The 26,313-nt window shown below is 41.5% G+C and overlaps 1 protein-coding gene across 10 annotated transcripts in view; it reads left to right on the top strand.

Moving 5' to 3' along the window:
• Positions 1-9,996: 9,996 nt before the first annotated feature.
• The window catches only part of SAYSD1 (SAYSVFN motif domain containing 1), a 39,350-nt gene continuing 23,033 nt past the window's right edge, over positions 9,997-26,313 (top strand). For 2 of the 10 annotated variants that reach the window (XR_013534798.1, XR_013534793.1), the window contains exons 1-2: positions 9,997-10,054; positions 20,678-20,782. Coding sequence is in view for 2 of the 10 variants with exons in the window: in XM_035295542.3 (XP_035151433.2) it covers positions 21,275-21,481 (207 nt within the window). In the remaining 8 variants the exon portion in view is untranslated. Of the gene's footprint in view, positions 10,055-20,677; positions 20,783-21,192; positions 21,482-21,642; positions 21,826-22,621; positions 26,309-26,313 lie in introns of those variants that run through there. The other 8 variants (XR_013534796.1, XR_013534791.1, XM_035295542.3 and 5 more) reach the window with 5 other exon arrangements.

Here is a 26,313-nt window from a genome sequence, read left to right as displayed (position 1 = left end):
GTGTGATGAAATGACGGAATCAGACTTCAGAAGGTGGGTGATGAGAAACTTCCATGAGCTGAAAGAATACGTTCTAAATCAATGCAAAGAAACTAAGAACCTTGAAAAAAAGATTTGAGGAAATGATAACAAGAATGGACAACTTAGAAAGGAATATGAGTGAATTGAAGGAGCTGAAAAACACAACACAAGAACGTCACGATGCATGCACAAGTTTCAACAGCTGAATTGACCAAGCAGAAGAAAGGATATCAGAAGTCAAAGATCAACTGAATGAAATAAAACGAGAAACCAAGATTAGAGAAAAAAAAGTGCAAAAAAGGAATGGACAAAGTCTCCAAGAAATGTGGGACTATGTGAAGAGACCTAATCTACATTTCATAAGTGTACCTGAATGTGACAAAGAGAATGAATCCAAGCTGGAAAATACTCTTCAGGATATTATCCAGGAAAATTTCCCCAACCTAGCAAGGCAGGCCAATATTCAAGTCCAGGAAATACAAAGAACACCACAAAGATATTCCTCAAGAAGAGCAACCCCAAGGCACATAATCGTCAGATTCACCAGAGTCTAAATGAAGGAGAAAATGCTAAGAGCAGCCAGAGAGAAAGGTCGGGTCACCCACAAAGGGAAGCCCATCAGACTCACAGCAGATCTCTCGGCAGAAACCCTACAAGCCAGAAGAGAGTGGGGGCCAATATTCAACATCCTTAAAGAAAGGAACTTTCAACCCAGAATTTCATATCCAGCCAAACTGAGCTTCATAAGTGAAGGAAAAATAAAATCCTTTGTGAACAAGCAAGTACTCAGAGATTTTGTCACCACCAGGCCTGCTTTACGAGAGCTCCTGAAAGAGGCACTACACATAGAAAGGAACAACCAGTACCAGCCATTCCAAAAACATACCAAATGCTAAAGAGCATCAACAAAATGAAGAATCTGCATCAACTAATGGGCAAAACAGCCAGCTAGCATCAAAATGGCAGTATCAAATTCACACATAACAATATTAACCCTAAATGTAAATGGGCTAAATGCACCAATCAAAAGACGCAGACTGGCAAATTGGATAAAAAGCCAAAAGCCATCGGTGTGCTGTATCCAGGAAACCCATCTCACATGCAAGGATACACAAAGGCTCAGAATAAAGGGATGGAGGAAGATTTAACAAGCAAACAGAGAGCAAAAAAAAAAAAAAAAGCAGGAGTTGCAATTCTTGTCTCTGATAAAATAGACTTTAAAGCAACAAAGATCAAAAGAGACAAAGAAGGCCATTACATAATGGTAAAAGGATCGATACAACAAGAAGAGCTAATGATTCTAAATATATATGGACCCAATACAGGAGCACCCAGATATATAAGGCAAGTTCTTAATGACTTACAAAGAGATGTAGACTCCCACACAATATTAGTGGGAGACTTTAACACTCCACTGTCAGTATTAGACAGATCAACCAGACAGAAAATTAACAAGGATATCCAGGGCTTGAACTCAGACCTGGAACAAGCAAACCTGATAGACATTTACAGAACTCTCCACCCCAAATCCACAGAATATACATTCTTCTCAGCACCACATCACACCTACTCTAAAATTGATCAAATAATTGGAAGTAAAGCACTGCTCAGCAAATGCAAAACAACTGAAATCATAACAAACAGTCTCTCAGACCATAGTGCAATCAAGTTAGAACTCAGAATTCAGAAACCAACCCAGAACCGCACAGCTTCATGGAAACTGAACAACTGGCTCTTGAATGTTGATTGGATAAACAATGAAATGAAGGCAGAAATAAAGAAGTTCTTTGAAATCAACAAGAATGAAGACACAACATACCAAAATATCTGGGACACATTTAAAGCAGTCTCTAGAGGAAAATATATAGCAATAAGTGCCCACATGAGAAGAGTGGAGAGATCCAAAATTGACACTCTATCGTCAAAATTGAAATAGCAAGATCAAAAACACTCAAAACCTAGCAGAAGACAAGAAATAACAAAGATCAGAGCAGAACTGAAGGAGATAGAGACACGAAAAACCCTTCCAAAAATCTATAAATCCAAGAGTTGGTTTTTTGAAAAGATCAACAAAATAGACAGACCACTAGCCAGGCTGATAAAAAAGAAAAGAGAGAACAACCAAAGAGATGCAATAAAAAACGATAAAGGGGAAATCACCACAGATTCCACAGAAATTCAAACCATCTTCAGAGAATATTACAAAAACTCTATGCACATAAACTAGTAAACCTGGAAGAAATGAGTAAATTCCTGGACTCCTGTGTCCTCCCAAGCCTAAACCAGGAGGAAGCCAAAACTATGAATAGACCAATAACAAGGTCTGAAGTTGAGGCAGCAATTAAGAGCCTACTACACAAAAAAGCCCAGGTCCAGATGGGTTCACAGCCAAATTCTACCAGACACACAAAGAGGAGCTGGTACCATTCCTTCTGAAACTCTTCCAAATAATCCAAAAAGAGGGAATCCTCCCCAAATCATTTTATGAGACCAACATCATCCTGATACCAAAACCCGGCAGAGACTCAACAAGAAAAGAAAACTTCAGGCCAATATCCATGATGAACATAGGTGCAAAAATCTTCAATAAAATACTAGCAAGCCGATTGCAACAGCAAATCAAAAAACTTATCCATCATGATCAAGTAGAATTCATCCCCGGGATGCAAGGCTGGTCAACATACGCAAGTCTATAAATGTAATTCACCACATAAACGGAACCAAAAACAAAAACCACATGATTATCTCAATTGAAGCAGAGAAGACATTTGACAAAATTCAACAGCGCTTTATGCTAAAAATCCTCAATAAACTCGGTATTGATGGAACATATCTCAAAATAATAAAAGCTATTTATGACAAACCAACAGCCAATATCATACTGAATGGGTAAAAACTGGAAGCATTCCCATTGAAATCTGGCACTAGACAAGGATGCCCTCTCTCACCACTCCTATTCAATATAGTACTGGAAGTTCTAGCTAGAGCAATCAGGCAAGAAAAAGAAATAAAGAGTATTCAAATAGGAAAGGTGGAAGCCAAATTGTCTCTATTTGCAGGCGACATGATAGTATATCTAGAAGACCCCATCGTCTCAGCCCAAAAATTCCTGAAACTGATAAGCAACTTCAGCAAAGTCTCAGGATATAAACTCAGTGTGCAAAAATCACAAGCATTCCTGTACACCAATAACAGACTTAAAGAGAGCCAAATCAAGAACGAACTGCCATTCACAATTGCTACAAAGAGAATAAAATACCTAGGAATACAACTAACAAGGAACGTAAGGGACCTCTTCAAGGAGAACTACAAACCACTGCTCAATGAAATAAGAGAGGACACAAACAGATGGAGAAACATTCCATGTTCATGATTAGGAAGAATCAATACTGTGAAAATGGCCATACTGCCCAAAGTAATTTACAGACTCAATGCTATCCCCATCAAGCTACCATTGACTTTCTTCACAGAACTGGAAAAAAACACCATGAACTTCATATGGAACCAAAAGAGAGCCTGCATAGCCAAGTCAATTCTAAGCAAAAAGAACACAGCAGGAGGCCTCACACTACCAGACTTCAAACTATACTACAAGGTTACAGTAATCAAAACAGCATGGGACTGGTACCAAAACAGAGATATAGACCAATGGAACAAAACAGAGGCATCGGAGGCAACACAACATATCTACAACCATACAATCTTTGATAAACCTGACAAAAACAAGCAATGGGGAAAGGATTCCCTGTTTAATAAATGGTGTTGGAAAAACTGGCTAGCCATGTGCAGAAAGCAGAAACTGGACCCCTTCCTGACACCTTACACTAAAATTAACTTCAGATGGATTAAAGACTTAAACATAAGACCTGGCACATAAAAACTCTAGAAGAAAATCTAGGCAAAACCATCCAGGACATAGGAGTAGGCAAGGACTTCATGAACAAAACACCAAAAGCATTGGCAACAAAAGCCAAAATAGACAAATGGGACCTAATGAAACTCCACAGCTTCTGCACGGCAAAAGAAACAGTCACTAGAGTGAATCGGCAACCAACAGAATGGGAAAAAATTTTTGCAGTTTACCCATCTGACAAAGGGCTGATATCCAGAATTTACAAAGAACTCAAGTAGATTTACAAGAAAAAACAAACAAGCCCATTCAAAAATGGGCAAAGTATATGAACAGACACTTTACAAAAGAAGACATACATGAGGTCAACAAACATATGAAAAAATGCTCATCATCACTGGTCATCAGAGAGATGCAAATCAAAACTACATTGAGATACCATCTCATGACAGTTAGCATGGCAATCATCAAAAAATCTGGAGATAATAGATGCTGGAGAGGATGTGGAGAAATAGGAACACTTTTACACTGTTGGTGGGAGTGTAAATTAGTTCAACCATTCTGGAAGACAGTGTGGTGATTCCTCAAGGACCTAGAAATAGAAATTCCATTTGACCCAGCAATCCCATTACTGGGTATATATCCAAAGGGCTATAAATAGGTCTACTATAAGGACACATACACACGAATGTTCATTGCAGCATTGTTTACAATAGCAAAGACCTGGAACCAACCCAAATGCCCATCGATGATAGACTGGATTGGGAAAATGTGGCATATATACACCATGGAATATTATGCAGCAATCAATAATGATGAGTTTGTGTCCTTTGTAGGGACATGGATAAATCTGGAGAACATCATTCTCAGCAAACTGACACAAGAACAGAAAATGAAATACCACATATTCTCACTCATAGGCGGGTGATGAACAATGAGAACACATGGACACAGGGAAGGGGGTACTACGCACTGGGGTCTATTGGGGGGAATAGGGGAGGGACAGCGGGGGTGGGGAGCTGGGGAGGGATAGCATGGGGAGAAATGCTAAATGTGGGTGAAGGGGAGGAAGGCAGCAAAACACACTGCCACGTGTGTACCTATGCAACTATTTTGCATGTTCTGCACATGTACCCCAAAACCTAAAATGCAATAAAAAAAAATAAAATAAAATAAAAAGAATTCTCATCCCAGTCTATTCAATTCCAAAGCTCTTTATTATTATTTTAAATAGTATTTTTCTAGACAATAAATGCTTACTATAGGTATCACAGGAAATATATAAAGTTTCAAGTAAACTTTTAAAAAACAGCTATAAGGTCACCAAAACACTGTATAATATTCTTTCATAAGAATGCACCACAATTTATAATTTATAAAAATAATCATTTATTTGATTCTCCCCTAGTTAGGGCCATTTAGATTGGTAAATCTATGCTCTTTCTACTATATGACATCAACAAAGGGCAACAAGCATAAGTAAGAAGGGCAGGGTCCTGGGCAGGTACCCAGGTGGATAGCTACTGAGTAAAGGGGATTCAGATGGACACAATTCAGTACCCTGGAGAGCTCCACAACAGTATGGTTCCATTATGGGCTCAGCAGTAACACTGGCTGGAAACGCTTTAGGATTCTGAACTGCTTCCCCAGAATGCAATGTTAAAAGAGACCATACACAGCTGAGTTTTGGGGGGTGGAGGTGTTCTCTTTGTTCCTGAGAGATTCATCCTCACCACTCCCCCGGCCAAAGAGCTTTGTGGTAGTGAATCCTTATTCTCACCACTCTGCATTTTCTCATGCTGGCCCCTCAGCTGGAAATCCCTGGCTAATTTCTCCTGATCTTGCAATGTTCCATTTAATCACTAATTTCTCCAAAATTCTTTCTAAGCTTCCTCTATCTTCACCCTCAATGATTTTCTTCTGTTTTTCTTCTGCATCTCTCTTAGTCATTTTATGTGTTACATTAGATTATAATTATGTTTGTCTGTCCCACTTAGAATAAAAATTCCTTGAATCAGGGACTGAGTCTTAGCTATATTTGGTCCCAGTAAGTACTCAATAAATAATATTTGAAAATCTTCAGACATAGACTCATGAAAAAAAAAGAAAAAAAATTAGTAAATGAGTGCATTTTTGTAGGCAATGAGAAGCTATTGAAAGGTGGCTCTCAACCAGGGGCAGTTTTGCTCGCTGAGGAACACTTGTTGATATCTGAACGTAGTGTTTGCTTTTGCAAGTCAGTGGGTAAAAGCTCCTGGTATATGATAGGAAGAGACCATGGACCCTTCTAAATATCCTACAATACACATTACAGTCCCCAAACAAGGAATTATCTGGCCCAAAATGTAATTCATGCTGAGGATGGGAAACACTGTTTTAGAACAATAAAATGAATTTAATCAAACTCTTCTTCAGTCAGCCTAAGTCTCTCTCTCTCTCGCTCTCTTTTTTTTTTTTTTTCTTTTTTTGAGATTGAGTTTCACTCTTGTTGCCCTGGCTGGAGTGCAACGGCACAATCTCAGCTCACTGTAACTTCTGCCTCCTGCAATCAAGTGATTCTCCTGCCTCAGCATCCTGAGCAGCTCGGATTACAGGCATGCACCACCACACCCAGCTAATTTTATATTTTTAGTAGAGATGGGGTTTCTCCATGTTGGTCAGACTGGTCTTGAACTCCTGACCTCAGGTGATCTGCCCACCTCAGCCTCCCAAAGTGCTGGGATTATAGGCATGAACCACCATGCTCGGCCCCCCCAGTCAGCTTAAGTCTTTAGAGAGCAGTGAGTCTCGCTGGTTCATTTTACAGATGAGTAAAACTGAGTTTGGTGGTTGTGGAGCCAGGGCAATTACTTATACCATGGTACTCTTTCCACATAGTTAAACTTGGCTGACATTATTTTTTAGCCATTCAGTACTCCGAGTGGTGCAGGAATAGAATGATTTTCTTAATGCACATTATGCTGCATTCATCAGTCAGTTTTTAAAAACAAGGATGATACTGTCCAGACTAGAGAAAACATTTTGGAGTCACAGAACAGGCAACAGCCAGTCTTTCCCCGACCCTATCCCCATATTAGCTTCTCTTTTCTAGAAAGATACTACAAACCTAGAGCTCAGTGAGAAGAATTATCACATTGGTTCATTTCCGAACAATTCAGTCTGCTCCGGGAAACAAGGGATTAGCCTGTGGAAGACTGAGTTATTTTAAACGACTCTACATTGAAACCAATTAATGCTCTGGAGGGCCCAGCCTGCCACAGGAGAATTCACTCTAATTGCTACAGACCAAGGGGAGTCAGTATAACTTTCTTCCTAGCAGCAAATAATAACATTGGGTAGGGTGGGGTGTGGGGAGCGAACTCAATCACCACAGGAAGACATGGACCAAATGTGATGGCTATTTTATCTTCAAGTGCCTCAGATTTAGAATCCTTCTGATCCCAAAGTGTCCTCAACCTATCTCTCATGAGTAAAATTGCCATTTTCCCAGCAGTAATCATGTGCCCGGACTTCTCCCATTCAGCACTGTTGAGTTAGAAAAGCCAAAGGAATGGAACAACAACAACAAAATAAAATAAAATAAAAGCCAAATGATTCACGTACAATACAGAGTGAATCAGCAAAGAAAAAAATGTAGGAAAAGGGAATGTGTATGGTGTCTTGAATAAAAGGAACTTCCAATAAATTTGGTGAATTGTCTTCAAGGGAATCAGCTGAAAGTGTTAATCATTTATTGTATATCATAATTGTCTGGCGCATATGTGATTAGCTGATTATTTGTGGGTCCACTGAGGCTCTGAAATTATGCAAAAGAGAAGCTAGTTTTTGCAGAAGGAGCTCAACTTTCTCTGCTGAAGTTTTCCTTGGAGCATCAAAGGCTGTTTCTGTATTGGCTGCTCATGGCATGAGAATGTGAACAGTGTGGGGGAACTTTCTCTGGAAAGGGCCTTTCACAGAGAATCAAGAAAATAGGAAGCAGGCCTCAATAAGGAAATTCTGTCTTTCCACCTCTATTTATTTCTTTCCTTTTTTTTTCTTTCTTTCTTTTTTTTTGAGGCAGAGTCTCACTCTGTCACCAAGGCTGGAGTGCAGTGGTGCAATCTTGGCTCACTGCAACCTCCACCTCCTGGGTTCAAGTGATTGTCCTGCCTCAGCCTCCTGAGTAGCTGGGATTACAGGTATGAGCCACCATATCTGGCTAATTTTTGTATTTTTATTAGAGACAGGGTTTCACCATGTTGATCAAGCTGGTCTCAAACTCCTGACCTTGTAATCCATCCACCTTGGCCTCCCAAAGTGCTGGGATTACAGGTGTGAGCCATGCCTCACCGTCACTGGGAGAGTTTTACAAAAATATACAGGTTTCTGAGCCCCACCCTGGATATCCAAGGGGATGCAAATAGGCTCAGGATCTCATTTCTCTGTTATTAAAGTACTAAGATGATTCTGATGATCAGTCAGGTTTGGAAACAGCTCAGAAGGTAGATGGCTCAGGCCCATGGACCCCAGCTTTAGAAGTGATTTGTTGGGAATCAGCTTCTTTACTCCATTTCCCTGTGTAAAGATCTGACCCACATCTCTCCAATATGATGTAAGAAAGATTTAGGAAAGTCTTCAGAGGCACTTGGAGCTGATTCCCACTTCAGAGGCAGTAATTTTGGAGTACATGCCTGAGAGATGGTACTGTCTGACAGTCAATGCCTGCTATCGTTTGGACACTTGACCTCTCCAAATCTCATGTTGAAATCTCATCTACAGTGTTACAGTGTTATTAGGAGGTGAGGCCTAGTGGGAGGTGTTTGGGTCATTGGGGGTTGCTCCCTCCAAAATATATTAATTCCCTCTCTGAAGTGGGGGCAGTGAGTGAGCTCTCACTATACTAGTTCCCATAAGAATTGGTTGTTAAAAAGAGCCTGACACTTCCCTCCCTCTCTCTTGTTTCCTCTCTCACTGTGTGATCTCTGCATGGGTCGACTTCTCTTCACCTTCTACCATGAGTGGAAGCAGTCTGAAGCTTTCACCAGGTGCACAGCCTTCCAGCCAGCATATTCATGTGCCAAATAAACCTCTTTTCTTTATAAATTAGACAGTCTCAGGTGTTCCTTTAAAACAACACAAATGGATTAAGACAAGGCCACTGTCATCATCAAATGTGTTTATAACATTTGAGTCCTGCACAGTGACCCAATCTTTATAATTACATCTCCTGCCAACCTCCACTAGGCACTCAAATGTCTCCCAATATTCCTTGATATTTTCTAACTTTTTTCGCATTTTCCTCCCTAATCTGCAGTGAGCTCCACTTCTCTAACACAGGCACCATAGCTTGTGGCTGGCTGGCTTTGGAATTAGGGCAGGTTGGAATTTTGGTTTAGCTGGGCCAACGTGCACCATGTTGTCAACCCCCAAGGGAGTCAGAGCAACAAGAGGGAATGGGCCTGAGTCATGGCCCTGTAACACTCTCATGTGATGCCTGCTGGGAAGACATACTTTTCTATTTTGTTCACTATTATTTTTGGTCTCTATTCAGAAACCTGAAACAATATGCTATTAACTAGTAAACAAACCATTGTAATACAGCTGATAAGGGTCACAATACAGGATACCCTTCGTGTTGGGAGATTGTATCTGAAAGAACCAAAGCTGGACCCAGGAACAAGGTCTGAGGAGCTTCCTGAATAAGGAAATATAGAAGCCAAGTATATGAGATGAGTGGCACTTGCCAAGTGAGGAAGCAAGGAAAAGATGCCACAGATAAAGGAAAACGTGTGGGGAAAGGCACAACAGAGGTGGGAAACAACCTGGGATGTTTGGGAAATTGTAGTTTAGCATTGCTAAATTGAGCATTGTCCCCCATTGCTCAATGAGTGGTGAGTGGGAGGTAATGAGGCTGGGGCTTGGGAGTGGGGTTTGTGTGGGAGAAGGAAAGGTGTAGTGGCATGATGAAGGTTCCAATCAGAGACCCCCCCGCCCAACATGGAACCCCTCACCACAGAACAACCCACCACAGAAACTTCTACCATAGAACCCCCAGCCATGGAATCCTCCACTATGGAAACCTCTACCATAGAACCCCCAACCACGGAATTCACCATGGGCCTCTCCACCATGGAATCCCTTACCACAGAGCCTTCCATGTCTTTAGCAGCTCTGGGTGAGGAAGGAGCCTGAAGCCAAAGATAAGTGCTATGTGGTTCCCCCTACTATTTACTTCCTAATGGAGATCTCACTTTCATAGAGGGGCTTAGTCCGTTGTCCTGACTAGCTGGATTTCTTCCGAGGTAGACAGGAATCCCTGTGTCTCCTATAGACTGTGGGAGGCTAGCTGACAGGCTTCTCAATACCTCTTCAGAGTTATATCAATGACTGTGCGGTATTTAACCCAAGCCCTATTAAGATAATGGGAAAAAGAGGTTTATTTTGTTCAAATAATCCCCAAAGAATGATGGGAGTCGGGAGAGGAAGCCATCCCATCAGTTGTTTTTTTTTCATATGGAAACAATTTCAACTATCTCAGATGAATAGTGTCTTCCCTAGTTTAAAAACTTATCAAGGCACCAATTCTCCATATGCGTTCCAATCCTTTGGGATAGAAGAATCTTCTTTTCCTCCCCCTGTTTCTTCCCAGGACTTTGGTCACCTTCTGAGCTTGGACCAAGCTTGTTTTATACCCTCTTAGCTACCTGTGTACTGCAAGGTACTCCCCATCAGGTGGCCTCATTCTATTATAGTCTTCTTGTGAGGTGTAATCCCCATTTACAAATAAACAGAGACAAATGAAAATTAGAAACTACTTATTTAATTGCTTTTACAGCTTGATCGGTTATCACTTACGGATATTGGTTTTGTTGTTGTTTGAGACAGTCTTGCTCTGTCACCCAGGCTGGAGCGCAGTGGCATGATCTTGGTTCACTGCAACCTCTGTCCTCCAGGTTCAAGTGATTCTCCTGCCTCAGCCTCCTCAGTAGCTAGGATTACAGGCACCCACTGCCACAGCTGGCTAATTTTTGTATTTTTAGTAGATATGGTGTTTCACCATGGTGGCCAGTCTGGTCTTGAACTCCTGACCTCAGGTGATTTGCTTGCCTCAGGCTTCCAAAGTGCTGGGATTATAGGCATGAGCCACTACACCCTACCTGGATATTGGTTTTTACTCCTGGAACCACTATTTAAGTCAAGAACTAGAACTTTGTAAACCCCTCTACCCAAATACTAACTCCGCCCCTCCTCACCTCTCTGAAGCCAGGTTCCAAATTTGTACTTTCTTTCTTACTCCATATCACTTGCCTGAAATTCTCTCTTTACAAAAAGGAAATAGAATAATAAGAATGAGTGACTTTTCTGTGATTGTGTAGATAACATCAGAGCTGGGTTCATACACGGGTTCAAGTGTATCCAAAGTCCTCTTATCTTGGTTGACTTCCTCCTTCTCAGCTTCAAGGCCAATCAAATACTCAAAGACTTCTCCAAGGAGTCTTTTAGACCTCCCCTACCTCACTGATGTCATCTTCTACCTGGTAAGTTCCTGATCTGTCTGTTCGACTGATCAGACACTTAGCAGCAGTTTCTGGCATTATTTATCATTTTGCATTCTTGTTTCATCTTCTGTATGATTTTGTAAGTTTCTCTGGAACTCAGGAATCACAACTTATACCTGTTTGTCTTCCCAGACCTTGAAACAGGTCTGCACATAGAAATAGACAGAATAGTGGGCTCTGCTCTGGAGTCAGACTCCTTGGGTTCAAATTCTGATCCTGCTAGTTGCTTTCCGTGTGACATCAAACTATGGAATCTGCTCACGTGCCTTCCTGAAGGGTTGTTGAGAAAATTAAGGTACATAATAATTTTCAAGAGGTCAGCATAGTGCCTGGCACACATTCATCCCTCCACAAAGGCCAAATATTATTAGGAGCCCAATTTGTTGTTAATGGTGAATGACTCAACTGGTTCTCAAGGTTAAATAATATATACATATATTTTAGGGATGAACTCGGAGATAGAAAATCTTTCCATAGTAAACAAGCCTAGGAAAAGTAATGCAGAAGTTGGAAGGAAGCCGAATATTGGGTAGGATTGCCTCACTTCCCCTCCATCATGTCTGCCTTGCCATAGACTGCAGTAATGACTCCCCAGTGTGCAGAGTATTGAAATGACTAACAGCTGAGCAGGCAAGGACAGAGCAGAGTCAGGTGCCAAGGCTGTCAGGCGGTGTTCCTGCTGTTAAGTCATGCAGAAGGAGCCAGTTTTGCCTCTGAGCCTCAACAGCAGCTAATGCTGTTAGGATGAAAGATGGATCCATTTGGTCCTTAAACCCTGGTGTTTAGTCAAGACTCTAGAAGGTCAATGGTTGGAGAGAAATGCAGGAATTTCCAAGGAGGTGGCTAAGCAGGTGATATTTTTTGAGTCAGGAAATATACTTCTCTGGATGCATGTGCATATATTTTCGTGAAATGGTCCATTTCTTTGAAGGACTTTATAGGACAAAAGCTTACCTTCCTTCTGACTTTATTCCCATACACAACCATGAAGAAGCAGGGTCTTATGAAACCCACAGTACCTATGGCTGTCTTTATGTGCACTGTCAACCTGCAAAGAGATTCTTCTCCGACTCCTTTCAGATAGTTTGGGGGAGAGTTTTGGGATGGGATTTATGTGTAGATCATTTTTGTTGCAACCCTGTGAGCTTTGGATCATCTGCTCTGGAGGCATTTCTCTGAGTATCAGAGCTAAGCACAATGGAACTTGGACATGCAGCAAGTCAGGTGGGTAGGAAATTGTCTCAACCTAAGATCTTGGAATTTATAGGGAGTTGAAACATAGAAGAGAGAAATGGAGAAGCTTCATGTAATAGGATTTGGCAGGACTGGTCAGGAAAACCAGTAGAGACTGTTGAGCCCTTACAGAACGCAAGATCCCTGTCACTGAGGGGATACAAAAAGGCAAAGTTAAAGCCAGCAGTATCAAGAAAAGCAGTTGTCACCACAAAGCCATGAGCAGGTGGGGGCAGAAGGATCATGAACCATTACCTTTCATGCAAAAGATAATTATAAAGCATCGAACTATCGCCAGAAATATTTCTGGCGATTGTCTATAGCAATGCCCATGAATTATATAATCTCATCAACTTTCCCTCTCTGGGCCTCAGTTTCCCCATATTTAAATCTGAAGAACTCCCAGCAAACTTCTTACATTTGGGGAGTTCTTCAGTCTCCCATCACTACTAATTTGCCTCATGCACTAGTTAGTTTCCCTCCTCTGCTCCCCCAGACTTCTGTGTTGTAACTGTCTATCAATGAGTCTGTCTTTCTAACTATACTTTGAATTCCTAACAGTAGGACTATATTTTATTCATCTCTGCATCCTCAAAGCCTGGTCTAGGACCTGGCATATAGCAAGTGTTCCATCAAGATTTTCTGGCTAAATGGTCTCTAAAGTCCCTGGAGGACAGAGTCATAGAATGACTGGATTGGTTGCTTGAGGACTCTACACTCTGCAGAGTTCAAGGTAAAATGAGGGCCGAACCACCTTCCCAGCGGCAGTCCAGCAGCAGTCCTGAGTGGGCTGCTTCAACTGGAGCACTGTAGCCCTCTTCTTTCCGTCCTCTCTTAACTTCTTTATTACACTCTCCAAATATCCTCCCTGGTGACAGTCTAAAGTCCTCTTTTGCTTGCTTCAAACATCAGCATAGGGGTTTTGTAAATGTGAAGTACCAACATCCCTCTAGTTTACTTCCCTTTCCTCAGGCAAGTCCATAGCCTTACATCTTGAATAGCTCTTAGATTTGCTTGGTTGAAGAGCCTGAGCAAAAGATTCAAATGTAAGAAGTTTACTGGGAAAGTGATTCTAGGGAGCACTGACAAGGCAGCAGGGAAGTGAGACAGGAAAGGGAATAAAAGTGATATAGGGCATGCTAATGAGCTGTGGGCAACTGAGGCTCATTCCTACTGAATACTCTTGGAATATTCTGGGGAACACACGTCAGAGTCATCCCCTGTAAGGAGGGAGGGAGCTGGGGTATTTATCCACTAACTCCCATCTAAAGTTGGTTGAAGGCTGTTTCAGGGATGGAGAGGAATAGTCTCCCACCACTACTAATTTGCCTCATATACTAGTTGAACACACTCTTGTAGCCAGAGAAAGCCCCAAGGTGCTTGTAGAAGCCATCAGGGCTGGTTGCAGTGGCTTACATAGTGGCTATAATCCCAGCACTTTGGAAGCCAAGGTGGGAGGATAGCTTGAGGCTGAGTTCCAGACCAGTCCAAAATCAAAGCAAAAACCAGTCTCTACAAGAAAAAAAAAAAAAAAAAAAAAAAAAACAGCCAGGCATGGTGGTGCACACCTGTAGTCCCAGCAACTTGGGAGGTTGAGGCGGAGGATTGCTTGAGCCCAGGAGTTCAAGACTGCAGTGAACTATGATGACGATTGCACTCTGGTCTGGGCAACAGAGTAAGATCCTGTCCCTAAAAAGAAAAACAGTGGGGGGAAAAAAGCCATCATCATATACAGCAACAGTGAAATTAAGGAGATATGGGTAGCCATACCAGTACCTTATGCTACTCGTCATCTATGACTAAGACTTCTGGACTCAAATGCCCCAAAGTCTTCCATTCTTTCTTCCCAGTTTAGTCTACTTGGATTGAAATGTGGAGCTCTTCAATTTCCCTCTACGACACCCTTACATGTGGACAGTCAGCCCCTGCTTGAATACTACTAGTGTCCGGGAACTTATTGCCTCTGCAAGGCAGCACATTCTATTGCTAAAACAATTGAAATGACAAAACAATTTTTTCTTTTAGATTCCACATTTGCTGTCTTGTAATTTCCAACTTAGTTCTGCCCCTTGGAGTCCCACAGAATGATCCTCCTTCACCATTCACAACAGCACTTTTAATAGAGTTTCTAAAACAAATTAGTATGTTTTCACTGTGACTCTCTTTCTCTGGCCCAAATCACTCACTACCTTTACCATTCTTACTACAGTGTGGTCTTTAGATGAAACGTTCTCAACTGGAGGCAAACTTGCCTTTTTTTTTCTCCCTTAAGCGGCGAGATCTAAGTGTAAAACTTGCCTTTTAGGAGGCATTTGGCATTATGTAGAGACAGTTTTGGTTGTTATATCTAAGGGAGAGTGCTACCAGTAACTAATGGGTAGTGGCCAGGGATACTGCTAAGAATCCTACAAGACACAGAACACCCCCCACAACAATTTTCTGGCCCCAAACATCAAAAGTGCCAAGGCTGAGAAACCCTGCTCTAGGTACATCATTACCCAGGCTACTCCCTCTGCTTTATGTGGTTTGTCATATAAAGCACAGTGCTCAGAACTTGGTATGTGGTACCTGCAGGAATAGGACCAAAGAGAGCATGAGTATATGGGGGTATCAATAATATATCCTGGGGCTGGGCATGGTGGCTCACAACTATTATCCCAGCACTTTGGGAGGCTGAGGGGGGCAGAGCACCTGAGGTCAAAAGTTCAAGACCAGCCTGGCCAACATGGCAAAACCTCATCTCTGCTAAAAATACAAAAAATTAGCTAGGCCTGTAGTTCCACCAGCAACATGGGAGGCTGAGACTCGAGAATTGCTTGAAACCGGGGTCAGAGGGGTTGCAGTGAGCCACGATTGTGCCAGTGCACTCCAGCCTGGGTGACAGAGTGAGACTACGTCTCAAAAAAAAAAAAAACAAAAAAAAAACAGCTAAGTGTGGTGGCTCATGCCTGTAATCCCAGCACTTTGGGAGGCCGAGGTGGGCAGATCACCTGAGGTAAGGAGTTCAAGACCAGCCTGGCCAACATGATGAAACCCTGTCTCTGCTAAAATAAATAAAAATACAAAAATTAGCTGGGTGTGGTAGTGGGCACCTGTAATCCCAGTTACTCAGGAGGCTGAGGCAGGGAGAATTGCTTGAATCTGAGAGGCAGAGGTTGCAGTGAGCTGAGATTATGCCACTGCACTCTAGCCTGGGTGACAGAGCAAGACTCCATCTCAAAACAAAAACAAAATAGAATATATCCCCTCTCATTTTGAAAATGGGATTCTTAGTAGCAGCTAAATACATTCATCAGATATCCCTCCTCCTACCAGTCTGTGGTCAGGGAAAGTCTCCAAGTCCTACTGAAACAAATTGCTCTCAAGCCAATGATTAAGAAACAAAAACAAAGATATAAAAACATAAATGCAAATCTAGAAGGAAGCAGAGTTTCCTCTGAACATCTCCACAATGCTTTAATCATAATAAATTGAATCAAATTCATTTTGGCTTATTTTTTACTCTGAAGACATAATTGCAGATATTCTCTACCAAATTTTTGTCACCTGAATAAATGATAAATTGTCTCATATTTTCACCCCAGACACTCCTAAACATATCAGACAGGACAGAGCACTGTTGATCCATTTCTTGACCCTTTTTGTATAAGTGTGAATTGACCAGTTATGAATCCACTTAATTGTAGATTACATTTATTTATCTGACACAAGGAAAACACCAGGTCCAGACAGTTTTACTACTAAGTCCTACCAAACATTCAAGAAACAGGTAATTCCTATTTTATTTGAGCTGTTCTAGAAAACTTGGCAGTGAGGGTGGAAGATGGAGGCACACTTCAGCTTATTTGTTATAAAGCTAACAAAATCTAACTAAAAACCCAAACCTTTTGAGGACAGTACACAAAAAGAAAATTATAGGAAAATCTCATTAATAAATGAAAGATGTAAAATTTATGAAGAATCCTCAAACTGAATCTTGCCTTGAGTTTTATGTTTTATAAAGTGACTTGAGTTTTATTTATTCCATGAATGGAGGATGGCTAACCAGAAAATTAATTACTATAACTCACCACATTAATAGAATAAAGGAGTGGGGAATCAAGAATGAGCATACAGGGACATGGGGAACTTAAAATGTTCTCCTTGGGTATTGGGTATATATGTATTGGTTAGCATTTGCTATGTAACATGCAACCACAAAATGGCAGTTATGTAAAATTAGCATTTGTTTTCATACGTTTTAGGGTAAGCTAGGGGTTAGCTATTTTAGGCTGGGGTCAGTTGGGCAGCTCAGCTTTAAACTGCAAGTCTCTGGGTCCGCTAGGTGAACACAGCCTAGTGTCTCATTATTCTTGGATCAGCTGGCTAGCTGTTGCAAGTTCATCTCATGGAAATGTGGAATATTAAGAGAATTTACTCAACAGGACAAACACAGTTCAAGCCCCTGCCTGCGTAGCTTCTGCCATCATCCCATTTGGCCAAAGTAACTTGCATGGCTGAGTTTGCAGTCAAGGAACAGGGAAGTATACTCTGCCTTGTATGGCATGGATACAGAGAGGGGCATAGAATTGGGGCCAATGACTCAATTATGTAACGGGAACTGTATTAGTACATTCTTGCACTGCTATGAAGAAACACCTGAGACTGTGTAGTTTATAAAGAGGTTTAACTGGTTCACGGTTCTGCAGGTTGTACAGAGAGCATAGCTGGGGAGGCCTCAGGAAACCTACAATCATGGCAGAAGGTGAAGGGGAAGCAGGCAGGTCTTATATGGCCAGAGCAGGGGGAAGAAAAAAGGGGCGGGGAAGTGCCACACACTTTTTTTTTTTGAGACAAGGTCTCACTCTGCCACCCAGGCTGGAGTGCTGTTGCATGATCTCACCTCACTGCAACCTCCGCCTCCTGGGTTCACGTGATTCTCATGCCTCATCCTCCTGAATAGTTAGGAGTACAGGCATGTGCCACCACACCCAGCTAATTTTTGTATTTTTACTAGAGACAAGGTTTCGCCATGTTGGCCAGGCTGGTCTCAAACTCCTTGACTCAAGTGATCCACCTGCCTTGGCCTCCCAAAGTGCTGGGATTACAGGTTTGAGCCACTGCACCCAACCATGCCACACACTTTTAAACAACCAGATCTAGTGAGAACTCTATCACAAGACAGCACTGGGGGATGATGCTAAACCATTAGAAACAACACCCATGATCCAATCCCACTAGGGCCCATCTCCATACTGGGGATTACAATTTGACATAAAATTCTCTTGGGGGCACAGATCCAAATATATCCAGCCACAAGGCATGTGAGTATTTTATTTATAACTTATATGTGTGACACATACACATTATATATGTTATGTATATGGCATACACATTATATATATGTATAAAACTTGGTATTTACAAAATATTTAATGATAAAAATTAAATTCACACATTAAGCACATTCTGGGGACCCTTTTTATTTAGTAGTCTCATAATCCCATCCAAAGAGGAAATGAAGTTGGCTTGGCAGGAGTTGTTCTTCATGATTGTCTCTTTCAATTTTTCTTTTTCCTGTTCTTTTAACCTCTTCCAAAAGGGATTTAAAGAGACAAGGCACCAAGAAAAAAGTAAATTCATAATAAATAAAACAAAGCAAAAAGAAAATAAGGTTTCCAAAGCAAGACAGAGCAGGAACCACGTTAGCAGTGGCCTAAATGTTCTCTGTTTGCCTCTTCTGATCCTCTTTCCACCCTTCTCTATCTGTTCTATGCTCTCTGAAGGGCTCCTGTGTCTCCTACAGCTACAGGGCTCACCGGGTTGTGATAACCTCTCTGTCCTTCTACTGCTTCAGGCCTAGAGACAGGTACCACTTCCTGTGAACCATCCTTTGCTGGCTTCCTTCATCCTGCCACACCTTTGTAACTAACTCCTTCAGTAAGCCCTTCTTACTTTACACTTTGTGCCAGGTTTCCTGTCAGGGACCCTGACTGCGACCTCCCACAAATCATATACCTTCATTCTATTTGCCTGCTTGATGCGAGCCTAAGGTCTTAGAGTCATTATCAAGTGGGAGACAAAATCAGCAAAAGAATCCCATCTCTCAAGAGAAGCAGACATACTCCTGACACCAAAATGGGCAAGAAATTTTCTCTGTGTTTGCTCAACAAGAGAACATTGCAGTGTAATAACCCCATTCTTTTCTCTTACAAACCATCTCTAATCCACTCAGGGCTCAGTCCTCAAATCGCTTCTTATCCACACTGACTATCTGATCTTATCTAGTCTCATAGCTTTAAATATACACATTCTGACGACTACCAGAGTGTGCCTCTGGTCCTGACTTTCCCCTCAATTCATTTTCACTACCTAACTGCCCATTTTTGGATATCTGATAGGCATCTCAAGTTCTTTGTATATCCAAAACAAAACTTCCAGTGTTTATTCTGTAATTCTCTCCTTCCAGTGTGCCCTCATTTCAGTAGAGGGCCCCAGCATTATTTGCCTGGTTTCTCAGGGTGTGTGTGTGTATAGGGGTTGGGTTGGGAGTGGGGTACTAATGAAAGAAATCTGTCATCCTTTTTTTTTTTTTTGAGATGGAGTTTCGTTTTCTTGTTGCCCAAGCTGGAGTGCAATGGTGCAGTCTCGGCTCACTGCAACGTCCATCCCCCAGGTTCAAGCGATTCTACTGCCTCAACCTCCCGTGTAGCTGGAATTATAGGCATGTGCTACCAGGCCCGGCTAATTTTGTGTTTTCAGTAGAGACGAGGTTTCTCCATGTTAGTCAGGCTGGTCTCAAACTCTCAACCTCAGGTGATCCTCCCGCTTTGGCCTCCCAAAGTGCTGGAATTATAGGCTTGAGCCACTGCGTACACATCCCCCACCCCCCATCTTTTTAGAATAGCAATGAAGTCTTGCTATTTTGACCAGGCTAGTCTCAAACTCCTAGGTTCAAGCAATCCCCCTGCCTCAGCCTTCCAAATTACTGGGATTAGAGGCATGAGCCACCATGGCTGTCCCTATCATCCTTGATACTTTCTTTCTCACATTCCACATCCAATCCATCTGCACATCACGTTGGCTCAGACTTTCAAAATATATTCAGAATCTGACCAATTCTCATGACCTCAATCACTACCACTCTAGCTCAACCTACCACAGTCTCTTTTTCTATCATATTTATTCCTAACTGGTTTTTCTTCTTCTACTTTTGCACCCTTCCAGGGTCCCACCTCCGTCAGCCAGTGTAATCCTTTAAAAATAAGTCATATCATGTCATCTCCTGCTCAAAATCCACCAATTGCTTCCCACCACACAATCTTTACCATGGCCTACAGGACCTTACATGCATGATCTGGCCCCGGGCATCTTTATTTTCTATCATTCTCTCCCTCCTTCCCTCCCTCTCCCTCCTTCCAATCCAGTCATAACAGCCTCCCTGATGTTCTGTGAGCAGGTCAAGCATACTATTTGAGGCCTTGGGACCTTTGCACTTGTTTCCTCTGACTGAAGCAGTCCTGTTTAGATATCTACAGGCCTCACTCACTCATTTCTGTGCCCAAATGACAAACCTTCAGGGAGGTCTTCTCTAAGCACCCCCACCACTGCTTACTTTGCTTCACTTTTCTTCACAGCACTTATCAGTAGCTAAAATGACATGAAATATTGGAGTGTAAGCTCTATGAAAACAGTTTTTGTTTTTTCTTTCATCCCAGCATCCCCAGTGTGTATGACTTGAGACAGAGAAGGCCCTAGGTAAAAGTTTTGTTAAATGAATGGATGACCCCGTTCTAGTTTGTCTAATTTCTCGATTCAACCTCAGCCAGATCCAAAAAATAATTGAGTCTTAATTATGTGAGTGGCACTTAGCAAGATGCTTAGATTTTTAAGAACATCTAAAACAGCCCCTAACCTGAACTGTGTCCTTTTGGGAGGGTACTGATTTGGAGAGGGCACAAAGAAGCTCCCAGAAATGTTCTTTATCTCCACCTGGGCGGTACACAGGTGCATACATATTTTATGTTTCACCACAGTAAAAGTTTTTGTTTTTAAGGTTCTGCCGTATCTAGACACAAAACCAGACAATTTCCCAACGTGGCAAGAGCAATGATGGAGATGCACAGCCTGCTTTGTGAGCAGTGATAAAGTCACCTTCCAGGTACTAAGATTGGCACATCCTTGATAAGGGGAAAAGGGTATGATGTAGCCTGTTTTTGTTCTGAACGTCCTAGAGATCACCGGCCTCTCCCATGCCCTGGAACCGTCTTCTCCCTGTGGCGCTCTTCACTGGTGCTCAAGAAGACATTGCGAATATAGGATGCTGGATCAGTGGGGACTCGAGCCCTTAAGTGAGATGGAGCAAGGCAGAGCGGCCCTTGGGAGAAGGACAGTGGGGCAGCCCTGTGTTTTAGACTTGGCTTGAGGAGGTGACACTCTGTCCATGTGAGTGTTAAGAGAGGACAGCTGAGGATACACACAGCCCATTAGACGTTATACACAAAGCGGACGCGAGTCACACCAGCGCGCACGCGCAGCAGGGGCCTCTGCCACGCAGGCGCACGGCGGCCCAGAGCGGGGCGAGCGGAGGCAAAGGCGGTTGAGCGGGCGGGCGCGCGCTCCCTTCCCGGCCAACGGTCGCGAGGCGCGCGCCATGGAACAGAGGTTAGCTGAGTTTCGGGCAGCGCGGAAACGGACGGGCCTAGCGGCCCAACCCAGCACTGGCAGTCATGGCGCACAAATCCCGGGAGAGAAGGCGGAAGCAGCAGCGACTCTAAAGGCAGCCCTAAGCTGGCTAAAGCAGTTCCTGGTATGGAAACCCAAGCCCGCGAGTGCCTGGGCCCAGCCGGGTCTAGTTCAGGTGAGAGGACAGAAACCTCGGCTCCAGGACCTGGCCTCGGAGCCACAGTCGAGGGCGTGGCCCTAGCTGCCGGGGGCGTGGCCCTAGCTGCAGGAGGCGGGGCCCTAGCTGCAGGAGGCGGGGCTGCTGGCGCCATAAGTACCCGCACTGTTACCGGTTTTGTCATCTTTCCAGCCGGCGACCCAGGAGCTCCTGATTCCAGGCAGGAAGCGAGGGTCGAGGGTCTTGGAAGAAGGCATCTCTGCCCTTGAATTATTCACCCCGAATTGAGTTATCGTGAAGCCCAGTGGCTTTGGGAAACCTCTCCACAACCAAGTTGAGCCACAGCCCTCTGCTAATGGAGGGTAAAAGGTCTAATTGGATAATGACGAAAAGTAGCAGCAATTAAAGCTTCATTTGATTCGCACCTGGGGCACATGCGGCTAGTAGCCCAGTTAGCCTGAGACTTAGAAATGCGTTAGAATACAAAATTTACTAGTGTGGTAGCTGTAACTTCCGGTAGTGGCAAAAGCTTATTCAAGTTCAATAGTTAATGTTCAAGACAAAAACAAAAAAAAATTGATTTAGTATGATAACCTTTTCACAATTATTTTTGTAATCTCTTTTGCAGCTGACTTTAATTTGCATCCTTTTGTGTTTTCATTTAGTTTTAACTCATCAGTAAAATAGTAAGGTGGCTTGCAGTGACATTGAAATGTCTATGTGGAAATACAGGACAGAACATATCAAGGGATAAGTGCTTTGTAACAATATGTGCCAAGTGCTTTGTTCCTCATAAGTGTATGGGAACTAAAAAATTCCTTTTCAAATTAAAATGTACTGGAACAGAAATGTACCTTCCTCACCTTAAAATTATTTCCCTTCGGTTCATCAATTATTGCACAACATTTGATTTGAGGGAATCTTTAAAAATTACTGAACCTATTGTTACTCAGTCTTGATATTCTCAATGATATACAGGATTCCAACTGACTTGCAGAAAGGTGAAAAGAGCGCAGCAGAGTTCAAACAATCCATTTCCTTGTGTGAAGTTTGTGTTAATTGTCTTTGGATAATTTTATTGTTGACTGGAGCTTTTTAAGTACAACAGGTATTTAAGATTTTAGAAACCATTTCCCTTATTCTTTTTTCTCTCTGCAGTTAAAAAACAATGTCTAACCCACGCAATGAGCTTTTGACTGTATGTCTCATTTCCAAAGGAATATGACATCATTGAGTTGAACCCAGAGAAACTGAACTCAGAGAAAAACTTCCATTATTGAAAACCCAAAAGCTGATGGCCAGACAAAAGGATGAGAGGAAATGCTGGACCTCCAGTTTCTTGTTAACTACTGTTTTTCATAAGGGACTCTGCCTTCAGCTCATTTTCATTGACTGTTATCATTTCTGGGTTTGCTCTGGCGTGAAAATTCTCATTTAATTTTTTTTTTCTTCAGATTCTGCCTCTAGTTTAGAAAAGAAAAATTCTAATTTACAATTCATGTCAGATAATCTTGATGGCACACTGGCCTGTCAGAGATTTCACTAGCATCCTGTTTTTAAAAATTATTTTAAATTTTTGTTTTTTTAATTGAAACAGCTTTGTTGAAATATGATTTACGTACTATAGAATTTGTTTTAACATATAATTCAAATATTTTTAGTAAATTTACTGCCTCATGCAACCATCACCACAATCCAACTTTATAATACCTCCATCACTCCAAGAAGACCCCTCATGCCCATTAGCAGTCACTACCCATTTCCAACCCCAGCCCTACACAAACGTCAATCTACTTTCTGTCACTATGCATTTGTCTTTTCCGGATGTTTCATGTAAATGGAATTATACAGTATGATAAACACATTTTTCATCTAGGTTCAACATGTAATCATAATCAAATGTCTTTTTTGATATTTACTTCTCCTTCTTCTGCTTTCTCTTTTTCATGCTGAAACAGTCTTTTAAATGATTACATTCATTGATTAACTCCTTATTTTTCTCTTCTAGAGGGACATCATCTTTTTCAGTCTCAAGACAACATCCTTGGATATCAATTATTGTCTTTCTTCTAAGCACCGTCTAGTTGTTGAGTAACAGATTTTCATGTCATAGTTGAGATTCTCTTTCCTCTTTGGAAAGTCCCGCTTTCCAAAGGATTTACTTGGCCTTGGTCCTTTTGTACACTTTATAAAACCAAGGCCTTTTCTCTGAGAGAATTTCTTGTGTCATGGAGTCTACTTTTTAGGGCACTGAATTTAATTCGAGCTTCAGAAAGTTTTTCAGTTAGAAACTCATTATCTTTTAGTTCAGAAATATTAGAACTCATTTTTTTCTGGTAAGGAAACATCTCTTGCTCTCTGGAAAGCAAGTTTTAGGTCTCTTTTTGTTTTTGCGCTTTGATCACGCTCCCTGATAGCAGCAGCCAATCTAGCACGGAATGACTCAACTTCAGCTTCCAGTCTTTCCTTGTTTTGTTTCCCTTCTCCAGTTCAGACTTGAACACTGTATTCTCAGCTTTGAGGTCATTAAGCTGTGGCCATACTGGGATATTGTTTTTGTTAATGTTTTTCATTTTGTTTTATAGTCTTTTGAAGATTATCATTCATTTCTTTAACAATTCAATGTCCTTAAAGTATTTGTTTTCCTTTTCAAGGTTCTTACTTTTTATTGTGCATAGTTACATACACAATAAAGGCAATCTCTCTTCAACAGGCAATTTTTGTGCATCAGATCCTTTTTCCACAACTACGCGAATCCTGACTTGAAGTATTCCTTAAAGCCTTCACTTCTGTTTCTAGTGATCTGATATCAGTTCAAGCTGTTCTTTTACTTCAACTTCTTTCCTGTGTTGCTCTACTTTCCTTTCTAACTCTTTTTTCATACAACCTATTAGCATTTCTTTTCTTCTCATCTTCTTGTTTTAAGGTGTGTTCAAAGTGTAGAATTCTTGTTTCCATTTCACTTTTAGATGTTTAACTGTGATCATTTCTTGTGTGTTGGATAGCTCCTTCTCTAGTACACTAAAATCAATTTTCATGTTTTTATTGTCTAGAGTAAGTTGTTCACCGATAATTTTTTTTAAGTTCCAGTGACTTTTCACATGAAATAAATGCATTCTGGATTTCCATTAGGATATGAGAATCATTATAATCCATTCCAAATTGCTTAATGAGCATCATCAACTTCTTATAATGAGGGTAAGGTTCCTTATGATTCTCTGAGGCTGTTTCAGATGGCCAAGTTCAATCATCAAGTTTATCTCTAAATGTGTTTGCTTTTTGACCTTTTTCTTTGGAGGCCTATCATATTCTCCCTTCTCCTTCTTAGGAAATCACTGATGGTACATTTTCTCACTCTTTCTTTGTTGAATGAATTTATCATCATCGTCAGCAGATGTACTATCATATAGGTTTTCTGATGCTTTCATCTTTTTACTTTTGTGCTTCTTTCTAGCTTCTTCAACCTGTGGCTATTTATTTTCACTTTCAGGCCTTTCTTGCTCTTCTTCTGATGTCACTTGTACTTCTAGTTCTCCTCTGGGTGTTTGTACATCCTTCCTTTCTACTGCTTTCTTCACAACAGAATCTTTCAGTGTTAGGCTTCAAGGAAGGATGTTTTGCAGGAGGCCCTTCTCCTTTTCCATTTACTGTATATTTTTTCCTTTTTTATATGAAGGTCCAAGTAAAGACCCTGAAACACTCAGGGATACACTTCTTAGTAGTAAAAGTCAAGTCTTCATCATTTGTTTTAGGGCACAAATCAACACATTTTTTTGAAAATACTGAATGCAGATGCTTCAGAATTCCCAGAATCTTTGGCACTTGCTCCTTTTTTCAAACTTGCATTCTTCTTGGTTGCTTCTTCTGGATTGTCACTGAAGACCGTTTTCAAGTATCTTTTTGCAAATTTTGCAAAATTTGTTGTGAGTGCTTGTCAGACCACCAGAAATAGTGTAAACATGGGCTGTGTGTTCATACATATTCTTGAGTAAAGACAATATTTTGTTGAAGAAGAATGCTAACTATACCTGACAAGCTATAATGTACAATAGGTATGAGGGCTGTTCTTTTCAACCTATCAACAGCATATATATTTGCCTGTTTCTTCACTAAAATTCCACCTTTTACTGTGTTTTGCAAACTACAACAAGTAAAAGCAGTGTGTTTCCATCCTTGTTCTGGCACTTCAGTATTCACATGGTGTGAAGAGAGTTTTTCTGCCAGTAGTCTATTCTCATTATAGACAGTATAGTAGAGAGCAATGTTGCCGTAGACATCTGGAAGATCTAGATTGGTGCCACGTTCTAACAGAATGATGACACAGGTCTCTTTTTGACAATGTACAGCCTTCATCAAAGTCATATTGTTTCATTTGTCACCAAGGTCAATCTGGCATTTTCAGTTTACCAGGAGAGTGATCACTTTCACGTGGCCATTGGTGCAGGCCAAATGCAAATCAGTCTTGTGCATCCACAGATGAAGGAATACAGAAACTCCACAATATCTGTGCAATGGAATATTCTTCAGCCATCAAACTTCAGGACATCACATCACTTCCAGCGATGTGGAGAGAGACCTGTTCACCCACAGATGAGGGGATAAAATACTACAGAAACTGTAGTATTCATTCACAAGGGAATATTCTTCAGCCATGCCATATACTAAAATCATATCATCTGGAGCCACATGGTTGAACTTGTTCATCCCTTGATGAAGGGATGAAAAACTGAAGTATATATCCAGAAAGGAATACTCTTCCACCACAGAAATGGATGAAATCCTGTCATTTGCAGTCACGTCAAAAAACCTTTTCATCCACAGATGAAGGGATAAAGAAACCATAGTGTACG

This window comes from Callithrix jacchus, chromosome 4 (assembly GCF_049354715.1).
Source record: "Callithrix jacchus isolate 240 chromosome 4, calJac240_pri, whole genome shotgun sequence".
In the NCBI taxonomy this organism is placed as follows: Eukaryota; Metazoa; Chordata; class Mammalia; order Primates; family Cebidae; genus Callithrix; species Callithrix jacchus.
This window is presented reverse-complemented; position numbering and strand designations above follow the sequence as displayed.